The sequence below is a fragment of the Biomphalaria glabrata genome, chromosome 14 (genome assembly GCF_947242115.1).
Source record: "Biomphalaria glabrata chromosome 14, xgBioGlab47.1, whole genome shotgun sequence".
In the NCBI taxonomy this organism is placed as follows: domain Eukaryota; kingdom Metazoa; phylum Mollusca; class Gastropoda; family Planorbidae; genus Biomphalaria; species Biomphalaria glabrata.
In genome coordinates, this window is record NC_074724.1 from 10720565 (window position 1) to 10738807 (window position 18243).

General features: G+C 34.6%; 1 protein-coding gene across 1 annotated transcript; it reads right to left on the reverse strand.

Moving 5' to 3' along the window:
- Positions 1-4953: 4953 nt before the first annotated feature.
- LOC106070035 (uncharacterized) lies at positions 4954-7978 on the reverse strand. The gene is made up of 4 exons (XM_056009904.1): positions 7826-7978; positions 7577-7698; positions 6291-6406; positions 4954-5293 (listed from the first exon to the last, which is right to left on the reverse strand). Exons 2-4 carry the CDS (start codon positions 7590-7592, stop codon positions 5108-5110), a joined length of 318 nt encoding a protein of 105 aa, XP_055865879.1. The 5' UTR covers positions 7593-7698; positions 7826-7978; the 3' UTR covers positions 4954-5107.
- Between the last annotated feature and the right edge of the window lie 10265 nt (positions 7979-18243).

An 18243-nucleotide genomic window follows, 5' to 3' on the forward strand; every position in this document is an offset into this window, starting at 1 on the left:
TTTCATTGGTAGCTGTGATAAGAGACGAAGAAGATATAAGTCTACCAAGATGCCTATAATCCTGACGAAAATCTAAACAATGTATAAATCTATAAGAAAATGTGAGTTAAAAGTTAAAATGTGTTTACAATCATTAATTATTAGGCTGTTTATGCCTATGTAGCACGCATATAGTATATGCTAGATATTTCTGGTCTTTCCCCCAGGTGCTACTAAAAATAGCTCAATTTATTTTAAGGACTATATTGGCTATATACTTAGAATGCAAGGGAATATTTATAATGCTATATGTAGCCTTAATTTTCTTAATGTGAGATCCGCCATTTCTGTTTTATTGGAGAACAACAATCTTATTTAAAAAAAAACCATAGATCTCAAATTGTTATCAGTAAACAAAGGCAATAGTACCAAATCCAAATTGTGTGTCTATTGGTATCTAAAATAAAAATTAGATTATTTCCAATCTCTAAGAGAAAGTTATTATAACCAGGGGCGTAACTAGGGATTTGGGGGCCCGGGGGGATTGACATCTTTGGGGGCCCCTTGCATTTTGACATTCGACATATGACATGAGATAATGTACGCAAAAATAAATAAGCCCCAAATCAAATTGGTTCAGTATATCAGTAAACTTAACAAAAAGTAATCATCAAGACTCTTTTAATGAATAATACCGTTGTTTGTTAGTTAAATAATGCACAAGTGACAAATCTAAATTGATATCGCTTCACGTCGTGCATTCTGTGCAGCAAATACATCTATAATATCAACTACATCGATAATTTCTAGTATTTGTGACTTCACTGACATTAAAACCATGATAAGCCTTTCTTGCGTCAATGTGCTCCTGAAATAGTTTTTAATGAACTTGAGCTTTGAGAATGATCTCTCATATGACGTAATGGAAGTGGCCTGAGTTAGCGGTATTCGGAGGAGGTTGCAAAGTTTAAGCACACGTAATTACCATATGAAGCCTGTTTCCTCAATATGTCTATTGGTGATTGTATTACTGGTTTGTTGATGAAAAGTGCTCGTGCATCAACGACATCATTGAAAAAGCGATTTTCCATTTATTTCATCATACAAACAGGAAAAGTAGCACAGTTTGTCACAAGCGTGTCTTCTAACAGGTGTCTTGGTTCAAGAAGAAAGCCAAAGGTATTCATTTTCTTTCAAGCCTTTGGAATCTGCCCTTCATCTCCATATGAAATCTGCCCAGCACTTCTGTCGCAACACGTTTGAATTGCAGTTCTATTAACAGTCCTACATTAGAACTCAACTTCCCATCAAGTCTTTTCTTTCTTCTGGTTGTTTTAATTACAGGGAATCCATAATATTCACTACCTTCTTTTGCTTTTTCGATGGATTGGGTTTTTATCAGTTTGTCATCATTTTGCAGAAAGCATGAAAGGGTACTAATTTCTTTAGCAGCTTCCCGTATGTGCAGTCCAGACTTTTGTAGCTTCTTCCGAACTATATTAATTGGGCGCAGGAGCTTTGACCAGAATTCAAGATAGACAAAAAATTCTTAATTTTCCACTGCATGAAGAAGATTCTGTGCTAATATTATATGGTATTACGTTATTGTTGGTTGTTTATGTTTTGTGCGAAAGCAAAAGGATTCAGAGCATACAAAAGTGGGAAAGATCCATATCTCGTTATGCTCGAGTATAGAAATACTCCGATAAGTGGACTGCCGTATTCACCATCACAACTGCTGACGAGTCGTGAATCAGGGAATCATTCCAACTGATCACAAACTATTGAAACCATCGGTAGCTGAAAATGCAGAGACATTACTCAACGAACGACAGATGAAAAGCAAAGTGAAATACGATGCAAAAGCAAGACTACCTAAAGACTATTCTGTCGGAGAGTTCGTCTAGGTCAAACATGGCAGAAAGCAGTTGTCATAAAAAAAACATTCAGCACATCATAAAGACAAACGATGAAAAAACATACAGAAGAAATCAACGCTTTTTGAATAAGAGTTTCGATGAAGACATCTCTGGGTACTATGATACCAATGAAGACAATGAACTGCAAACTGTTGGAACAAACGAAACAGACAGTTATAGACCAACGTCTAGAGAACTTGTTGTGCCAGTCAAGACAACCAGAAATGGACGAATTGTTAAAGTTCCTAGTAGACAGGGCCGGCCTTAGGCCACTGCAGCCTATGCGGTCGCAGTGGGCGCCGCGCTTTCATGGGCCCCGCGCTAATTCCAAGTGTACATTATTAAATTAAACCATTATAACGTATATAAAATAACAGAGTTTTCGCGACCTCCTGATTTTCCAGGGCCTCCAGGAAATCTCATGAAAAGGCAAAATATACGATAAAGTCCTGAACTTCTTTAAAATTTATTCAAATCTCCTGAAGAATAGACGAAATTGACATTTTGGGGTGCCAATATATAAAAAGTGGCAATGCGAGCTTTCATTTGATAAAAATTTATTGCAAAGACGAAAGTAGGCCTATTTTCTAATTTAAAAAAAATTATTTTGACATTATGCTTATCCCTACCCAGACTAGGCCCGCGCGATCCGTTTCGCATAGGGCCCCGCAAATGCTAGGGCCGGCCCTGCTAGTAGATATCACTCTTAAAAACTTTAAACGGAAGGGTGTGATAATAACTTCAAAAGGAAGTATGTGCTAATATTATATGATATTACGTCATTGTTTGTTGTTTATTTTTTGTGCGAAAGCAAAAGGATTAGATGGAAATAAAAATAGAGTTTCCATTGGATTGAGGAAAGATGAATAGAGGGGTAATAACTCGAGTGTGAAGTTTAATTCTGAAATTATAGACGCCAAACCCGAATAATGGACAATTTTAGCATTATTAAGAATAAGATCTGTTATACTCGATTCTGTAAATTTTGTTTCAAGGTTGATTAGTGCAGCCACAAAATACTCGCCATTTAGATATATTATTAGTAAAGGTAACAAAATACCTGGAATTTCTGTATATCAAGCAGTTTTATTCGTGGCAACAAAGTTTAAAATGTAGGACTAATTTTTTTTTTAATTTGATCTCTGTGGGAAAAGATATTTTTAAAATGTCAACAAAGTCAACGTACTGATAGACCAAGATCTAGGTTTAGTCTTTGTGATAAATTTAATCCATAAATGTTGAAAAAAAAAGACACCCGTTGACACTATTTGTCAATCAAATATATTAATTTATGTATTTACAAATAAATTTCGGAAACCCATTTGGGGGCCCCCCCAAGGTGGGGGCCCGGGGGGATTTTAAAATTCTCCCCCCCCATCCCCCCCCCTTAGTTACGCCACTGATTATAACTCAATTATAAAACAAGAAAAGCATTTTAAAATATTTTTTAAAGACAATCATCATCATCATCTAACTCTATTTGAGTAAGGGCTTGAGAGGCTCAAAAGCCCTAGACAGAAACCCTGCTGTTTTGCGTAGTGCATACATGTCGCCATATAGGTCGAGACTTTTTGGTTTCCCAGACCTGTCGAGACGGAGATCAGCAAGTCTGGGACAGTCAAACAGAATATGAGGCACAGTTTCCTCTTCTTCCCGCAGCGAAAGACAGTTTAAATAATAATAATAATAATAATAATCTTTATTATCCGTAAGGAAATTTGTCTTACAATTTGTGCATTACACCAAACAAAAAACATTATAACTATAAGAAACCAAAGTGTACATTCACACCAGACTCACTCATAATTTACATGTGACAAAGTTTATACCAGATTGTTCTTATTTAATGATTTGATTGCCAGGGGAACAAAAGAGTGTTTGTGTCTGTTTGTCTTTGCTATCAGTGTCTTGTATCTCTTTTGTGATGGTAAAATCACAAAATCCTGACACAAAGGGTGATTCTTTATTTCGAGGATCTTGTTAGCTTTTTTATAGATGTTTGTCTCAAACAACTGCCCAAATGGGGTTTGTTTTTTGCCAATGATTTTGCCAGCAGCATTTAGGATTCTATTAAGTTTATTTTTATTTTTAATGCTCAGATTGCCATACCAGGCAATGATATTGAAACTTAAAATATTGCAGATGTGAGCGTGATAAAACATAGCCAAGGCCTTTTCGCTAACATTAAACGAGGACAGTTTTCTTAGTAGTCGTAATCTTTGCTGCCCTTTTTTGCTGATATAATCAGTATTTGCATTATCCATTATCCAACTTAAAAAAAAAAATGTTTGCACGCATTGAAGAAGAACTGTAGAAAATTAGAGGATATTCTTTTCAGCTCGTATGTTTCTGCAGAACATAGGTGATCAAAAAATCGAAAATCAAATTTCTTACGTATATCAAATGATTTACACAACTGAATTATATCATACTGATACTGCGTAATTAACTACCGGTACTATAATGTTACGTTGTCCAGTGTTTTGTGAAGCTGTGTGAACAATGACATTTTCATATAATAGTTCGCAATAGACATCTTACACCGTAGTGAAGGGTGAGTTGATTATTATTCAGGCATAGTTTAATGCTGACGTCTGCCATCAAAAAGAAGTAAATCTGGTCTTGATACACCACTGGTCTGCCTTTCATCCCTTCTTTCTCCTGGAAGTTTGTAAGAACAGGTTCCGCCGGAACTTCTAGAAATACACACGAGAAGGTCAGAAGCTGGATTTGACTGTCAGAGACATTTAAAAAACGCAAGCCTTGGAAGCCTTAAAAATAATTCAACCTATAAAATGTGTGGTTTTAGACATTGTGGTGACACACTATCAATTATCAGGGTGATCCAAATAGTTATTGTTACTTCAGAATGTTTATTATAGGTTTTTTTTCTTGATTTTAATTGGACACAAATTTATTTTTTTGTTTTCAAACAATACCTTGGGAAATGTAACAAGGCCGAGTATGTAGACCTCTTTTTAATAAAAGAAAATTTAATGTAAATAATAATTATTCAAATAGTATGAATGTGAAAAAAAGGATTAATTCAAAATAATTCGCTTTCGATAATACTTTAATGGTGAATACTTGTCCGATACACTATTTTGTAAATGTAAACAGACATATTTTATTATTATGGAATGAAAAAAAAAAATATAGAATAAGTAAAACTAATTAGTCTTTAAGAGTATTTGTCATCAGCTGGTTTACTAGCTTGAGACCTGAGCAGATTTGAGCTGAATTTTAATGTATGCATCGGATGCCAGGTCATAGAGATAGTCTATTGTTGGTTCAGCGTCATTCATGAGAGTTGTTGTATTATCACTCCTAACGATAACCAGGTCATAATTATCAACATCTAAGATGGATAACTCTTGAAAGAGAATGATCTTGGACTGAAATGACAACAACAAAAACCTTAATAATATCTTATTTAGAAATTTGTTTCTTTTTCAATTATATATGACACTTAACAGTTAAATAGGCCTAAATATTAGGCTTGTAAAAAGTATATAAGTTATTAATGCAAAATTGACTTATTAAGTGTATTTCCACTAGTATTAAAAACATAATACTTCCTTTGCATAGTATTTGAAATTTGAACCACTATTGCCTGCATGCCATAATTTTTGCCATGTTGAGTTAAACATTTACACACTGTAATACTGATATTTCCAACCCATGAAATATGCTTCAATAAATGTAACGACTAGGAAAATAGAATTCGAAAAAGTTATAAAACCTACACGCGTTATAATTTTTTTTTCGCATGTAAAAAATAAAAGAATATTTTGAAGAGTTTCTCTACGTTTTTATAAATTACGATTGGCCATCGATTCGATACAATCGATTTCATTCTTAAATATTTCTGCATTAATTATGAATGATTTAGGTGTGAATGTACATTTTGTTTTTTTTATAGTTGCAATGTTTTGTATGGTGTAATGCACAAATTGTAAGACAAATATCATTACGGACAAGATTGTCAGGATTCAGGATCTTCGGGCGCCTCTGAGTCCTCCAATCTCTAACGGGTACCTGACATTAGTTGGGGAAAAGTAAAGGCGGTTGGTCGTTGTTCTGGCCACATGACATCCTCGTTAACCGTAGGCCACAGAACCAGATGAACTTAACATCATCTGCTCTATAGACCACAATGTCTGAAAAGGGTACTTTTTTACAATAAAGATAATTATTATTATTATTATTATTACTATTATTGTTATTGTTATTATTATTATCTCCAGTGTATCTTTACCATTAGCTACCAGTTACACCATCAGGGCGTTTTATTTTCAGCTCACAGTAGACACATAAAATATATGAAACAATGTACAGCGTGTCCCAGGGAACAGGTGTAACTTAGAGTGCGACACGTTCTAGTCTACTTACATCCCTAACCGTGTAGTCACTGCCATGTAAGTCCACTGAGTATATTAGTTTACGAAGTCTCTCTCCACCACTTGGTAGAACAATGAACACGTCATGGCTGTGACCGTGGGTCACTTCTGTAAATAATACACATTTATATTTATAATCATTATTAGATACTACTCACTGGCATAGATCCTTCTTCAAGGTACGATGGAGGGAGCAAGAATAAAGGCATGTCCAAAAAAAAAGATAAAGCAGGTGGCTGTGTGGTTAAGCGCTTGGCTTCCGAGCCTTTGTTCTTGGGTTCGAATCTCGGTAAGGACTAAGATTTTGAATTTCGGGATTTTTAGAGTCCACCCAACTCTAATGGGTACCTGACTTTAGTTGGGGAAAGTAAAGGCGGTTTGTCGTTGTCCTGGCTTCATGACACCCTGCTCGTTAAACGTTGGCCAAAAAAACAGATGCCCGTAACATCATCTACCCTATGGATCGCAAGGTCTGAAAATGGAACTTTACTTTACAAAGAAAAGATGGCTTACAACTTGAAATAATGAAAAAGTGCAGCTACTGAGAGGGAAGAGTTGAGGGATTTGGTTTCACTAGCCGTCACAGCGCCTTTACAATTTAAGTCAGGAGACTGATGATGATATCAATGAAATAGATGCACTGCCTCTTTTTATAGTAATCATCAGGGGCGGAATGAGTGTCCTAATTGGCCCGGGCATTGTATATCATATGATAGTCATCCAACTCTAGGCCGACCTGTCTTCAAAATCATTATGTTAAGATTGATAATGTATCGATAACTGTGCGTATACATACATTGAGCTCCATATCTTTATAACTGACATAAGGCATCATGTTGCTTTCACATTATTTCGGAGTTAGATAAAAGTAATATTACCCTGTAAAGTACAAGATTGTTTTAGCACGGCTCTCAATTTAGGAGAATAACAAGAAACCTTTAACTATTTAATACATAGTGGCAACCATGTGGCCCTTTCGGTGGTACAACTGGCCCATTTTGCCCTAATGTCCATATAACCAGTCCGCCCCTGGTTTTCATTCATTTTAAGGTTTCATTTAACATGGCAGAATTTTCCAATCTGCAGTGTTATTTTTTTGTAGCTTATAAAAAGAGTCTTTAAAAGTGCCATTATCATATGTACTATCATATCATACTATTCCATAACTGCTTTAAAAAATTTGAAAATATAAAATTAAAAAATTCTAGTTACAAAGTCATTCTTTTTTTTTTTTTTATCTCTCAGACTTAACATAAAAAAAATTATAATTATAATTACCATAAGTTCCAGCCATTAGACAGTTAAATATGTTCACTAAATAACATCGAAATGTTTAATTGTGGAATTGATGTTGTCCTTATGGCTTAGGATTCATAATGATCTAGGCACTGATAAGAAATCTGGGGAGAAATACAACACACTTGACTAATAATATGACTTCATTGGCACAATTCATTTCAAGCATCAGAATATCATTTTATCGTTTTATATTTAATTTAATGCTGACTTCTTTAGAAAACTGCTCACCTAGAGCTGAAATGTAAAATTTTAAAAAAATTATTTTATCAGTTATTGATATGTAGTCTAGCCCTTTTAAACTCAGTAGATATTCTTTCAATGGTAGTTGAGATTGTTAAAGATTTTAAAACATAACGGAAATTACCGGTAATATATTAATAGAACAATTTTCATTTAAATTTCACCACTGACACATATATAATCATTGCTTGTGAAAAGTGGTCTTTCGGAACTTTTAGGGAAAAAATTATCCTCGAACTAAAAAAAATTATAAGCTTAGATCTATATTCTTAGAACTTTATATAACTTTGGTATTGCAGATAAAATGTATTCAGTGGCGTAGCTAGGGTGGGGGTGGGGGTATAAATTCGAAAGTTCCGCGGGCCCCCACTAGAGGTGTCCTCCATATGAATGTTCTAATTTTTTTTTAACATTAAATATTAAATATTATGCCACAGCATGAAATAAAAAATACTAGACAGCATTGATCTATCCTTGATGATGTCATAGATGCCTTTATGGCACAGAAAACTCGTCGTGAGGAGATATGAATTTGTCACTTGAGCATTGTCTCGCCAATTTACAACGGTATTATTCATTAAGAGAGTCTTGATGATTATTTTTGTTAATCTTACAGTGGTATCACTAGGGTTGGTGTCACCCGGTGCGGTAAGCTCGGGGTGTCATCCCCCCCCCCCCCCAGAAAAAAATAATCTCCCGTATAAAAAAAACAAACAATAATTGATTATTTTGTTTCTTTTTGTTGAACAATAAAACTGTAAGCTAATTCATTGATTGGTTACACGCGAAAATTTTTTCGATTCTATTTTTAAATGTCGTTGTTTTTTACATTTATCAAAAATTAGTACATAAATTAAAAATAAACAATTATTATACAATTAACCTATTTTTATTCGAGATTATTTAAGAGATCTTACGGAAAAAGTTTTAAATTATAATAGTGTTTCTTAGCTGCTTCCAAAAAGGTAAATCAAGCACCGAACAGGTTCACGTCCTGCGAAACATCGACAAGCGAAGCCTAGAATACTTACAGAGGCTGTTGGTCAGTTTGTATATTTTTTTAAAAAGTTGATAGCGTCCATCGAAATTACTTTGGAAAATAGCAAGACAATAAGGCATCTCTGCTGACTAGATCGAAGGCCTTTGTCAATGAACGCAATATACAAAGGCATCCTTTGTTCTCTGCACTTTTACTGGAGTTGTCGGATGGAGAAAATCATGTCAATCGTGGATCTCCCTGAGCATTGTGATTCTGGATAGACCCGATCAGCGAGTTTTATTAGCCTGGAAAGTATCACTCGAGCAAAGACTTTGCCTACAATACTTAGGAAGGAGATTCCCCTGTAATTGTTGCAGTCACTTCTGTCACCTTTGTTTTTATACAGTGTAACGATTTTAGCATCCCGCAGGTCTTGTGGCACAGCACCTTCTTTCCAACATTTGCAAACAAGTTTGTGTCATAAAAATACATTAAACAGGCTGCAATCGGGTTCCGATGGCGTAAGGCAAACAGATTAGGACTTGGCAGACGACATAGCATTACTTTGAAATACAATTAAATGAATACAGGAAACGAAGGATAAAGACGCTCTCAAAGTTATGCATATTGGGTGTCTTTACTCAGTACCCTATCAAAATTGGTCATAAATACCTTGTACAAATAGAAAAGTTCACCTATTTAGGCTGTGCTATCTCAAGCGATGCAGATGCATGTCATGGTGTTGCATGTCGGATTGCAAACCTCGAGCCGTCTTTCAAAAAAATTCGGCCTATCTTAACAAACAAAACAATTAGCCTGTAGATTAAAATCCACCTACTCAATACAATCATTGTCCCAACGGCCACTCACGCTACTAGACGAGGAAGGTTGAAGAGAGGCTGAGCAGTAATGGCTGATAAGGATCCAACAATTAACATAGCAAGGTAATGTTACCAATAGAGAAATCTTTCCCCACACAGACACAGTCTAAAGAAAGTGGTGACTGATCGTCGATTGACATTTGTGAGACATATCATTAGACAAGACGAAACACGTTTAACAAATTCAGCCTTAACATGAAAGCCGAAAAGAGGAATGCAAAAACAAGGCCGTCTACGTCAAACATGGCGTCACATCGATAAATCTGAACGACAGTCCAGCGCGCAAACCGCACGACCAGGCAGCCATCTCTTTCTCCTAGCGTCTACAAAGCATTCTTTCTCTCATAATAGGAAGATTACAAGTCAAATAGAATTAAATTATGAAGTTCCGAGACATGTTGATACTAAAATGTGAGAGACATTCGAGGTGGTAATTTTTTTTTTAAAGTTTCGTTTTGGAAAAGTGCATTTTTCCGACTTAGGTGACATCCGGTTCGGACCGCACCTCCCCCTAGTTACGCCACTTCTTACTTATATACTGTACCATTTTGGACTTCCACATATATATAATTACATTATCTTATGCCATGATGCCGATTGTCAAAATGCAGGGGCCCTTAAAAAGTTCAAGCCTCCCGGGGCCCCCAGATAACTAGCTACGTCACTGAATAAATTTCTTCTTTATTTCTCTTTTGGAAAGCCATCATGATAATAATAACAAATGTGGTAATACACACAGTATAGCCTAAAATATTTGGGCACATTATTTTTCATTAATATTAATATTAGCCTACAAAAAAATGCGACCTCAGGTAACTGGAGGCCCTATGCGAAGTGATTAAGGTGGCCTCAAATGAAATAGTAGAACAAAAAAATTAAGACCGAAAAATACGCTATGAATTGAAAACCTTCCTGTATCTATATCTAAATCAGCAAAGACGTTAATCATATAACACAGAGAGCATAAATGTGCTTTATGGACGATTTATGATCATCGGACAATATCGTTTCGACATTTCACTAAAACAAGAAAAGCAGTTTTAAAATACACTGGTGGGACACAATAGAAAACACAATACCGTGGGAGATGGGCGGACTGAGAAATATAGAGGTGCAGATCTTAAAGAGGAAGTGGAGATGGATTGGTCACACCCTTAGAAAAAGATACCAACAACAGAGCTAGGCAGGCCTTAGAGTGGAGGCCGAGGGCACAAGACGCAGCGAAAGACCAAAAAGAATGTGGCGATGCAGTGTTTTAGGTAAAGCTGAGAGGACAGGAAAGAACTGGGAAGCCATTGAGCGGCTACATTGTACACGCTGTTACTGAGGCCATACATTCCATAAGAAACGCAAAGGAAAGATGTTTCAAAATAGCTTTCCTTAGATTGTTTAATTTGTGTTGTATTTTTTTTTTCAAAATTTCTCCATATTCTCGTGTGTTTTTCCTTTACGCTACCTTATATCGCTGTCCACATAATACAGACGTTAACCGTTGGCTATGGTATTATGAGAATAATGCATTATCTGCTCCTCCCTAATTATTAAATTTTAACGTTTAGAAATTATTTTCGTAGGCCTCGGTTGCTGAGCGGTAAAGCGCTTGGCTTCTGAACCGGGGGTCCCGGGTTTAAATCCTGGTGAAGACTGGGATTTTTAATTTCGGGATCTTTGGGCGCCTTTGAGTCTACCCAGCTCTAATGGGTACCTGGCATTAGTTGGGGAAAAGTAAAGGCGGTTGGTCGTTGTGCTGGCCATATGACACCCTCGTAAACGGTAGGCCACATCTTTACATAATCTGCCCCATAGACCACAAGGGGAACTTTTTTTTACTTTACTTTTAGAAATTATTTTCACAAAAATAAACAAAAAAAAGTAAAACTTCCCCTTTCAGAAGATGAGGTCTACAGGCCAGTTGATATTAACGAATATTTACCAATGTTGACAAAGGCAAGATTAAAATTGTATACGTACTTCACTTAAAATAATATAATAAATCTGCAACAAGCATATGAATTTGTTATTATATTTTATTGATACTTATAATATCATTTACCGCCGTTGTTTTTATCTAAAAGAAAAGTAACAGAAAAAAATCTGTTCAATTCTAGTTTTCTTACAGATACTAATTAAATTCTATAAATGTTACTTAGTATAAAATAAAATTTTAAAACATAAAATATGCACCGCCAATTTAGGTACAACAATATAGATACTAAACTCTACTTTTTTTTTTCGTGATCTAAGAACAATAGAATGTAATTAATAGGACACATATAGAGGCGCGGTGGCTGAGCGGTAAATCCTTTGGCTTCTAAATCGAGTTGCTGGGTTCGAATCACCTGCATCAGTTGGGGAAAAGTAAAGACTGTTGATCGTTGTGCTGGTCACATGACACTCTCATAAAACCGTGAAACAAATGACCTTTTCATCATTTGCCCTATAGATCACAAGGTCTGAAAAGGGAACTTTACTTACTAACTAGTAATAAAATGTATGTCTTTTTATCATACATAATGAATGAAATAGAAATAGCACTGAGCCAAACAGACAACTACTTATATAAGTTTTTGTTACCCTAGCATGAATTCGTATCACTACAATAGCTTTGTTGAATAAAAAAAAATTCACAAATATACACACTACGTTACGGAATTCAATGTTTGAAATGTATGCATAGAACAGAGGTACAAATCAAATACCATATTTAAATTATTTCATACATTCTATATGGTTCATTAACAGCAAAACACAGCAAAATCAAATATTTCTCACGATGAGAGATATAATACAATAAGACTTGAACTGTTTCACACAACTGTAATGTCTGTGGAAAAAAATAATCAGAAAATTTCAAAAATTAAAAAAGTGATGGGAAAATTAGAAGACAGGGCAGGAGGACTACATGTGTGTTTAAAGTTGAAAGGACAGGATATGGAAAGGAAATGGATTAAACGAAGTGTAAAAGGTATTCAGGAAAATTCATGAAAATCTAGAAAAGACTGAAAAGCAAATCTCAAAGTGAAACAACCAGGAAAGTGTTGGGTTCGGGTAAGTTTGTCCGGGGATAGTATGACGAGTAATCGGATTGTCAGGGGAGATACGTCAAGAATGAATGTTACTTTGATATTTTGATATGTTAGTTATATCCCTTTGTTATGTGAATAGTCTTGCATGTGTTATGTACTGCATGGTTAAGTCTTTGTTGAATGTGCGAGAGAGTGTGTTAGTTAGTGAGGTCTTGTTCCCGGTCCAGAAAGTTTGAATAGTTTCTTCCTGGACTGGTGTTTATATTTATTGAAATTTGATGGACTGGTGATGGTGGATTAATAAATATAGAGAGTTGATTTCATTATGTGCTTATGAATATTAAAGTATTATTTGTATTTCAATGGATATCTATAGTAGGAATGAAAGTGTATCTAGTAGTAATCTAGTAGTAATAGTAGTCATTGTTCTTATTCGTGTGAACATTAATGAGCCAAGCAAGTATCAATTAAGTGTAACCCCTAACGAGCCTAATGAGCAAAGACAAAGACAAGCAAGAAATGAACCCTGACACGGATGAGAGATATAAGAGAGGGGTGGGATAGTCTGCTCTCATTAGGCATAAATAAAACCTGTTAGGAAACAGTATAATCTCTTCTAAAGCACCAAAACAAATATTCTTTTATAAATACCCACTTATACACTAAATGAATAACCAGGATACTGGCTTTGGTATTGTATTATGTAAATAAAATGAACATAGATACTTTTCATATTAAAGGTATTATTATTAATAAGAATTAAAGTCAACCTCCAAGCAATCAATCGTTTTACTATCGAGCATTAAGTAGCCAGAGGCGTAGCTAGGGTTGGTGGAGGGAGTGGGAGAATTCGAAAATCCAAATGAGTGTTTTTTACATTAAATATTACGCAAAATGCCGGAGCCCTAAGGAGGTCAAGTCCCATCGAGCCCTCAAATGATGGCGAATTCCCAGCTAGGCCACTGCCAGTAGCTCATTGACTTACTTTAATATATTTTCTTTATATTAATTGTATCTCTAGAATGTAATGATCTGTGATGTTGTATAGATAATCTAGAGTCTTTCTGTCGTCCTCCATTTCAACAGAATCTTTTCCTTTTTTTAAGACTAATTTAAACTCGTCAGCATTTGTAAAGAATCTTTGAACATCAATGTCATCGAGGAGTATTTTCTTGGACTAAAAAACAAAAAATTTTTATAATTTAACAATGTTCTAACTTTACAGAGATAATTTAGTACACACCACGAACTCCCGCCTCACCCCCCCCTTCTTCACCACAGCATGTTTATCTAATTTTTATGATTTTTTTAAGCAAATCCAGAAATTTAACAAATTTGGACCTCCAATACTCATAATTAAAACTCAAATTCAATATTCATAAATAGTAATGTTATATACAGTTCTGTTTTGCCTTTTATGATATCTTTTTTTACAAAGCTTATATGAACTTATCATGTCTGTTTTTCTGGTAGAAATGTTGAACACCTTTATTTCTCCAACACCCATTGTAGGATAAAGTTGAAACTTTCCACAACTATCTATTTTACCCTACAAAACATGAATCAATAAAAAGATTTAAATTAACAGTGAATTAATTACTATTAAAAGATTATTTTGTTTGATACCAGAAAGGGAAATTAATCCTTCCGTAATAAAAGATATGGCTAAATATGTGGTGGTTTGTCCCCTTAGATAATTGTTCACGTGATTTCTCCTACACCCATTCTCAGATCAAGTGGAAACTTGATAAAATTATTTTTGTGACTAACAAAATATGAATCAATTGAAAAAAAAAATTAGTTATTAATTATAAGGTTTGATTTTTAAATGTGAAAAAAATCTACATTATTAACAGGTATAGTTCAAAATTTGGAGTTCTTTTCCTTATATATATGTTTGTTTCGTTTTTCAAATATATATTCTGCTCGTTTTATACATATAGATATTTTTTATTTGTATTTGGTCTATAGTCTATATGTATATGCCTAAGTGTGTCGCATACACTTACTTGTTCCACGGTGAAGTCTACTCCATTAGCATCACAAGAATCTATAGTCTTTAAATAGACTTTTTGATCAGGCAGAAGAACGTGAACCTCATGACTAAATCCATGTGCCGCTTCTGTTCAAGTGAAAAGTCAGATAAACTTTTTTTTTTAGTTAATGCATCATAGATTTATTGATATACTAATTGAGGTGTCCTGCTTTGAAAAAATAGCTATATTGACAATGAAATTTGTAGAAGGCGCCAGAATATTTGTAGTTTAGAAACTGTCACTATATATGATGTATCATTAGTTTTTCTCTCGATCTATCTATCTATCTATCTATCTATCTATCTATCTATCTAAATATCTTTCTATCTATCTATCTATCTATCTATCTATCTATCTATCTATCTATCTATCTATCTATCTATCTATCTATCTTTCTGTCTGTCTGTCTATCTATCTATCTATCTATCTATCTATCTATCTGTCTATCTGTCTGTCTATCTATCTATCTATCTATCTATCTATCTATCTATCTATCTATCTGTCTGTCTGTCTGTCTGTCTGTCTGTCTGTCTGTCTGTCTGTCTGTCTGTCTATCTATCTATCTATCTATCTATATGTGTTTTTGTGTGTCTATATCTCTTTCATTCGTTCGTTTACATGAAAGCTAATTTTTTTTCTAACTCTAAATGTGTGGTTCTACCTTCTAAATCACGAAAATTCCAGCAAAAAAGGAAGATTTCTACACCATTGTATGCTTAGGTAAATGGCAAGCACTCTTGCATTATAATTGTTTAATCATTGTGTACTTTAGCTAATGAAGCCTAATGTTATAATTATTCCAACTATGTACATGCTATTAATGACTCCGCGTGTTTCAAAGGATAAAACTAACAGTAAGCTTTTAAAAAATAACAGCTCTTTCTTGATTTAAATAAATAAATGGTGTGACTAATAAATGAAAGAGATTAGTTGAGGCATTTTGTTGTTTGTTTCCACTTGTAGTCTCCTCTACTTACCAAGCTCCATTGTAAGTAAATAGTTGGAAAAGTCATACCGGAGACATAAATAGTTACGTAATTTCCCCATAAACTAGAGAGGGAATTTCCGATTGCTATGTTACTCAAAAAATAATAATAACTTTTACCTGTCACAGCATTGTTTGAGAATCACTATGACTGTACTATGACATGAGATGAAATGTAGTCACATAAAGCATGCGTGTTAATCTCACGTGAAGGGTCTCGGTCTCAATCTGACCATGCGGTCATAAAGTTAGTTGTTACTTGGTCCTCGGAGAAGAAGAACAAATGATATTGTGTTACGATTCTTTGATGTGGTGTTTTGTGAAATGCAGTTGTACTTGTACTTATGAGTTATGGATTGTAACTTATTCTTGGGATACTGTTTATTGATTCGTTGCCTCTTTATGGCTGGATTGAAGAGACCCCTTATTATTATTAAATGTTGATTACTAGTGTTTGTCATTCTAAGCTGCACACAAGTCACGCGCATCAGAATCTAAAGTAACATCTAATAATCATCTAAAAATAGGGGTGTTAAATTACCAAAGGATATAGTAATATTACATTCTATGCACGTTTGAGCCTTAAAAACATAACATTGTGGTCGTTTATCAGCTTCTTTTTGCTGGAAAAAGCCTTTATTAGTTTTGTTTTATCAATCTGTTCGTCTGTGACATTTGGATCTCAAAAAGTAGAAATCCAATTTTAAGTACATCTACATTTTATCTTTTTAAATCAAATCTGCTTTATTTTATTTGTTTTTTTTTTTTTTGTAATTAATTATGCAATCTGTTTTTTTTTCCTCATACAAATACACCACCTTAAGAACAGTAAATAACTTACAAACAGTTAATAAAAGTAAGAGATGTTATAATAGGAAAAGAAAACAATTATTTTGATTAAATGTAACATGTGTAGCCTTTGTAGGCTACATAAAGTATTTGTCATTTGTTGTTAACAGAGAACTTGTATTTTGAATGACCGGGAACCGAGATATGTAATCGCCAATAAACAATACCAAACAGTGCATATTAAATCTCGTTATGTAAATACATTCTTAGATTGTTTTTTTTTTTGTTTGTTAGTTTTGTTTTTAAACCAAAACTGGGGACTTTTTTTTGAGCTCCTGGAATTGTATATTTGACATTATGACATGAGATAATATTATTAATATATATATTGGCCTATGTTAGTCTAATGTGTGGAATACGTGCAATAGGGTCAAGGGCGCCCGCAGGGGGGTGCAAGGGGGTGCACTTGCATCCCCCCCCCCGGATTCTGGGCAGCCAAATTCAAGCCATTTTTTTGCAGATAAATCAAAATCTAATTAACAACTGAACAAGTAGTGCTTCCATTTGTGACTAAAGTACAGTTGTAGTAGACTAGCCTAGGGCTAGGCTTATCAGGAATTGATGGCTGACTATGTACGTGCACCTTTCTGAATTCCGAGTAACCAAATTCAAGCCAATTTTTTACACCTTCAAATCAATTAACTTCTGCTAGGAAGCAACTTAACATGTAGTGCTTCCACTGAAACAAAGTAAATAAGGATAAACTTTTATTGTAATAAACTAGAATAGGCTCATCTGTAGTTCATGTCCGACCATGTACGCTTTATTATAGGCTTGCAATTCAATATTGTATAGCATGTTAGTCGTGACGATTTGTTTTCACTTGCACACTATTATAGTTATCATTATATTTGGTAAAGGCCTATAATATTTTTTTTGTCTTGTAGGACGAATCCTTGCCAACTACCTTTCTATATAGGAAAGTTTCTTTGAACAAGATTGAACAGTGCAGTTATCTTAGTGAATATATTTACGTCTTGCAGAGTTGTGGTCATAGATAGCACTTAAAAAAGCAGATTTAACACGTCCATCAGTTTACGATAGAAGAGATATAAGAAAGTTCTTCCCATGCCGAGTCAAAACGTTGATTTGTATCGACGGATCACTGTCAGCAGCATGAATTAACTGCGTTTTCTGGGTATTTTCTGGCACTGAATTGATGTGTTTGAGTGTTGGATTTGAGATAAATTGTACTCGAGAAGAATTCATAGCTTTTATCCCTGTCTTTAAGAGAGCCGCAGTGCCTATATCTAACATCATTGTAAGCGAATACATTATGTACAGTCTAGACATCGACAAACTACTCCCGTGATGGGTAGCATTCAGAACTGTGTTCAGGCAAGGATTCAAGAAAAATATCAAAAACCAGACCTTGTCCGTTGCGCGTACCACAGACTTAAACTTGTTATCATTGACCTGAATGACGTTTCAGATACACTTAATGATGTTGGTGTCATCAAGAAGATAATCAAGAATATTATCTATGTCTTACGTAACAGTCCCTAGCTAGAGCGTTGGTGCTAAATTTACCTTTTTTGTGTGAGACACGATGGACAGAGAAACACGAATTAGTTCGCGCTTTAAGTCACAACTTTGAGAAGATCTTTGACTGTTAAAATAACGATTGTAAGTTAAACCAGACAATCTACA

Excerpts from the sequence above, each read along its gene's own strand:
- LOC106070035 (XM_056009904.1), bottom strand. Across the intron at positions 5,294-6,290 it reads GTGACTACACGGTTAGGGAT|TCCAAGATCATTCTCTTTCA; the intron begins GTAAGTAGACTA and ends TTGTCATTTCAG.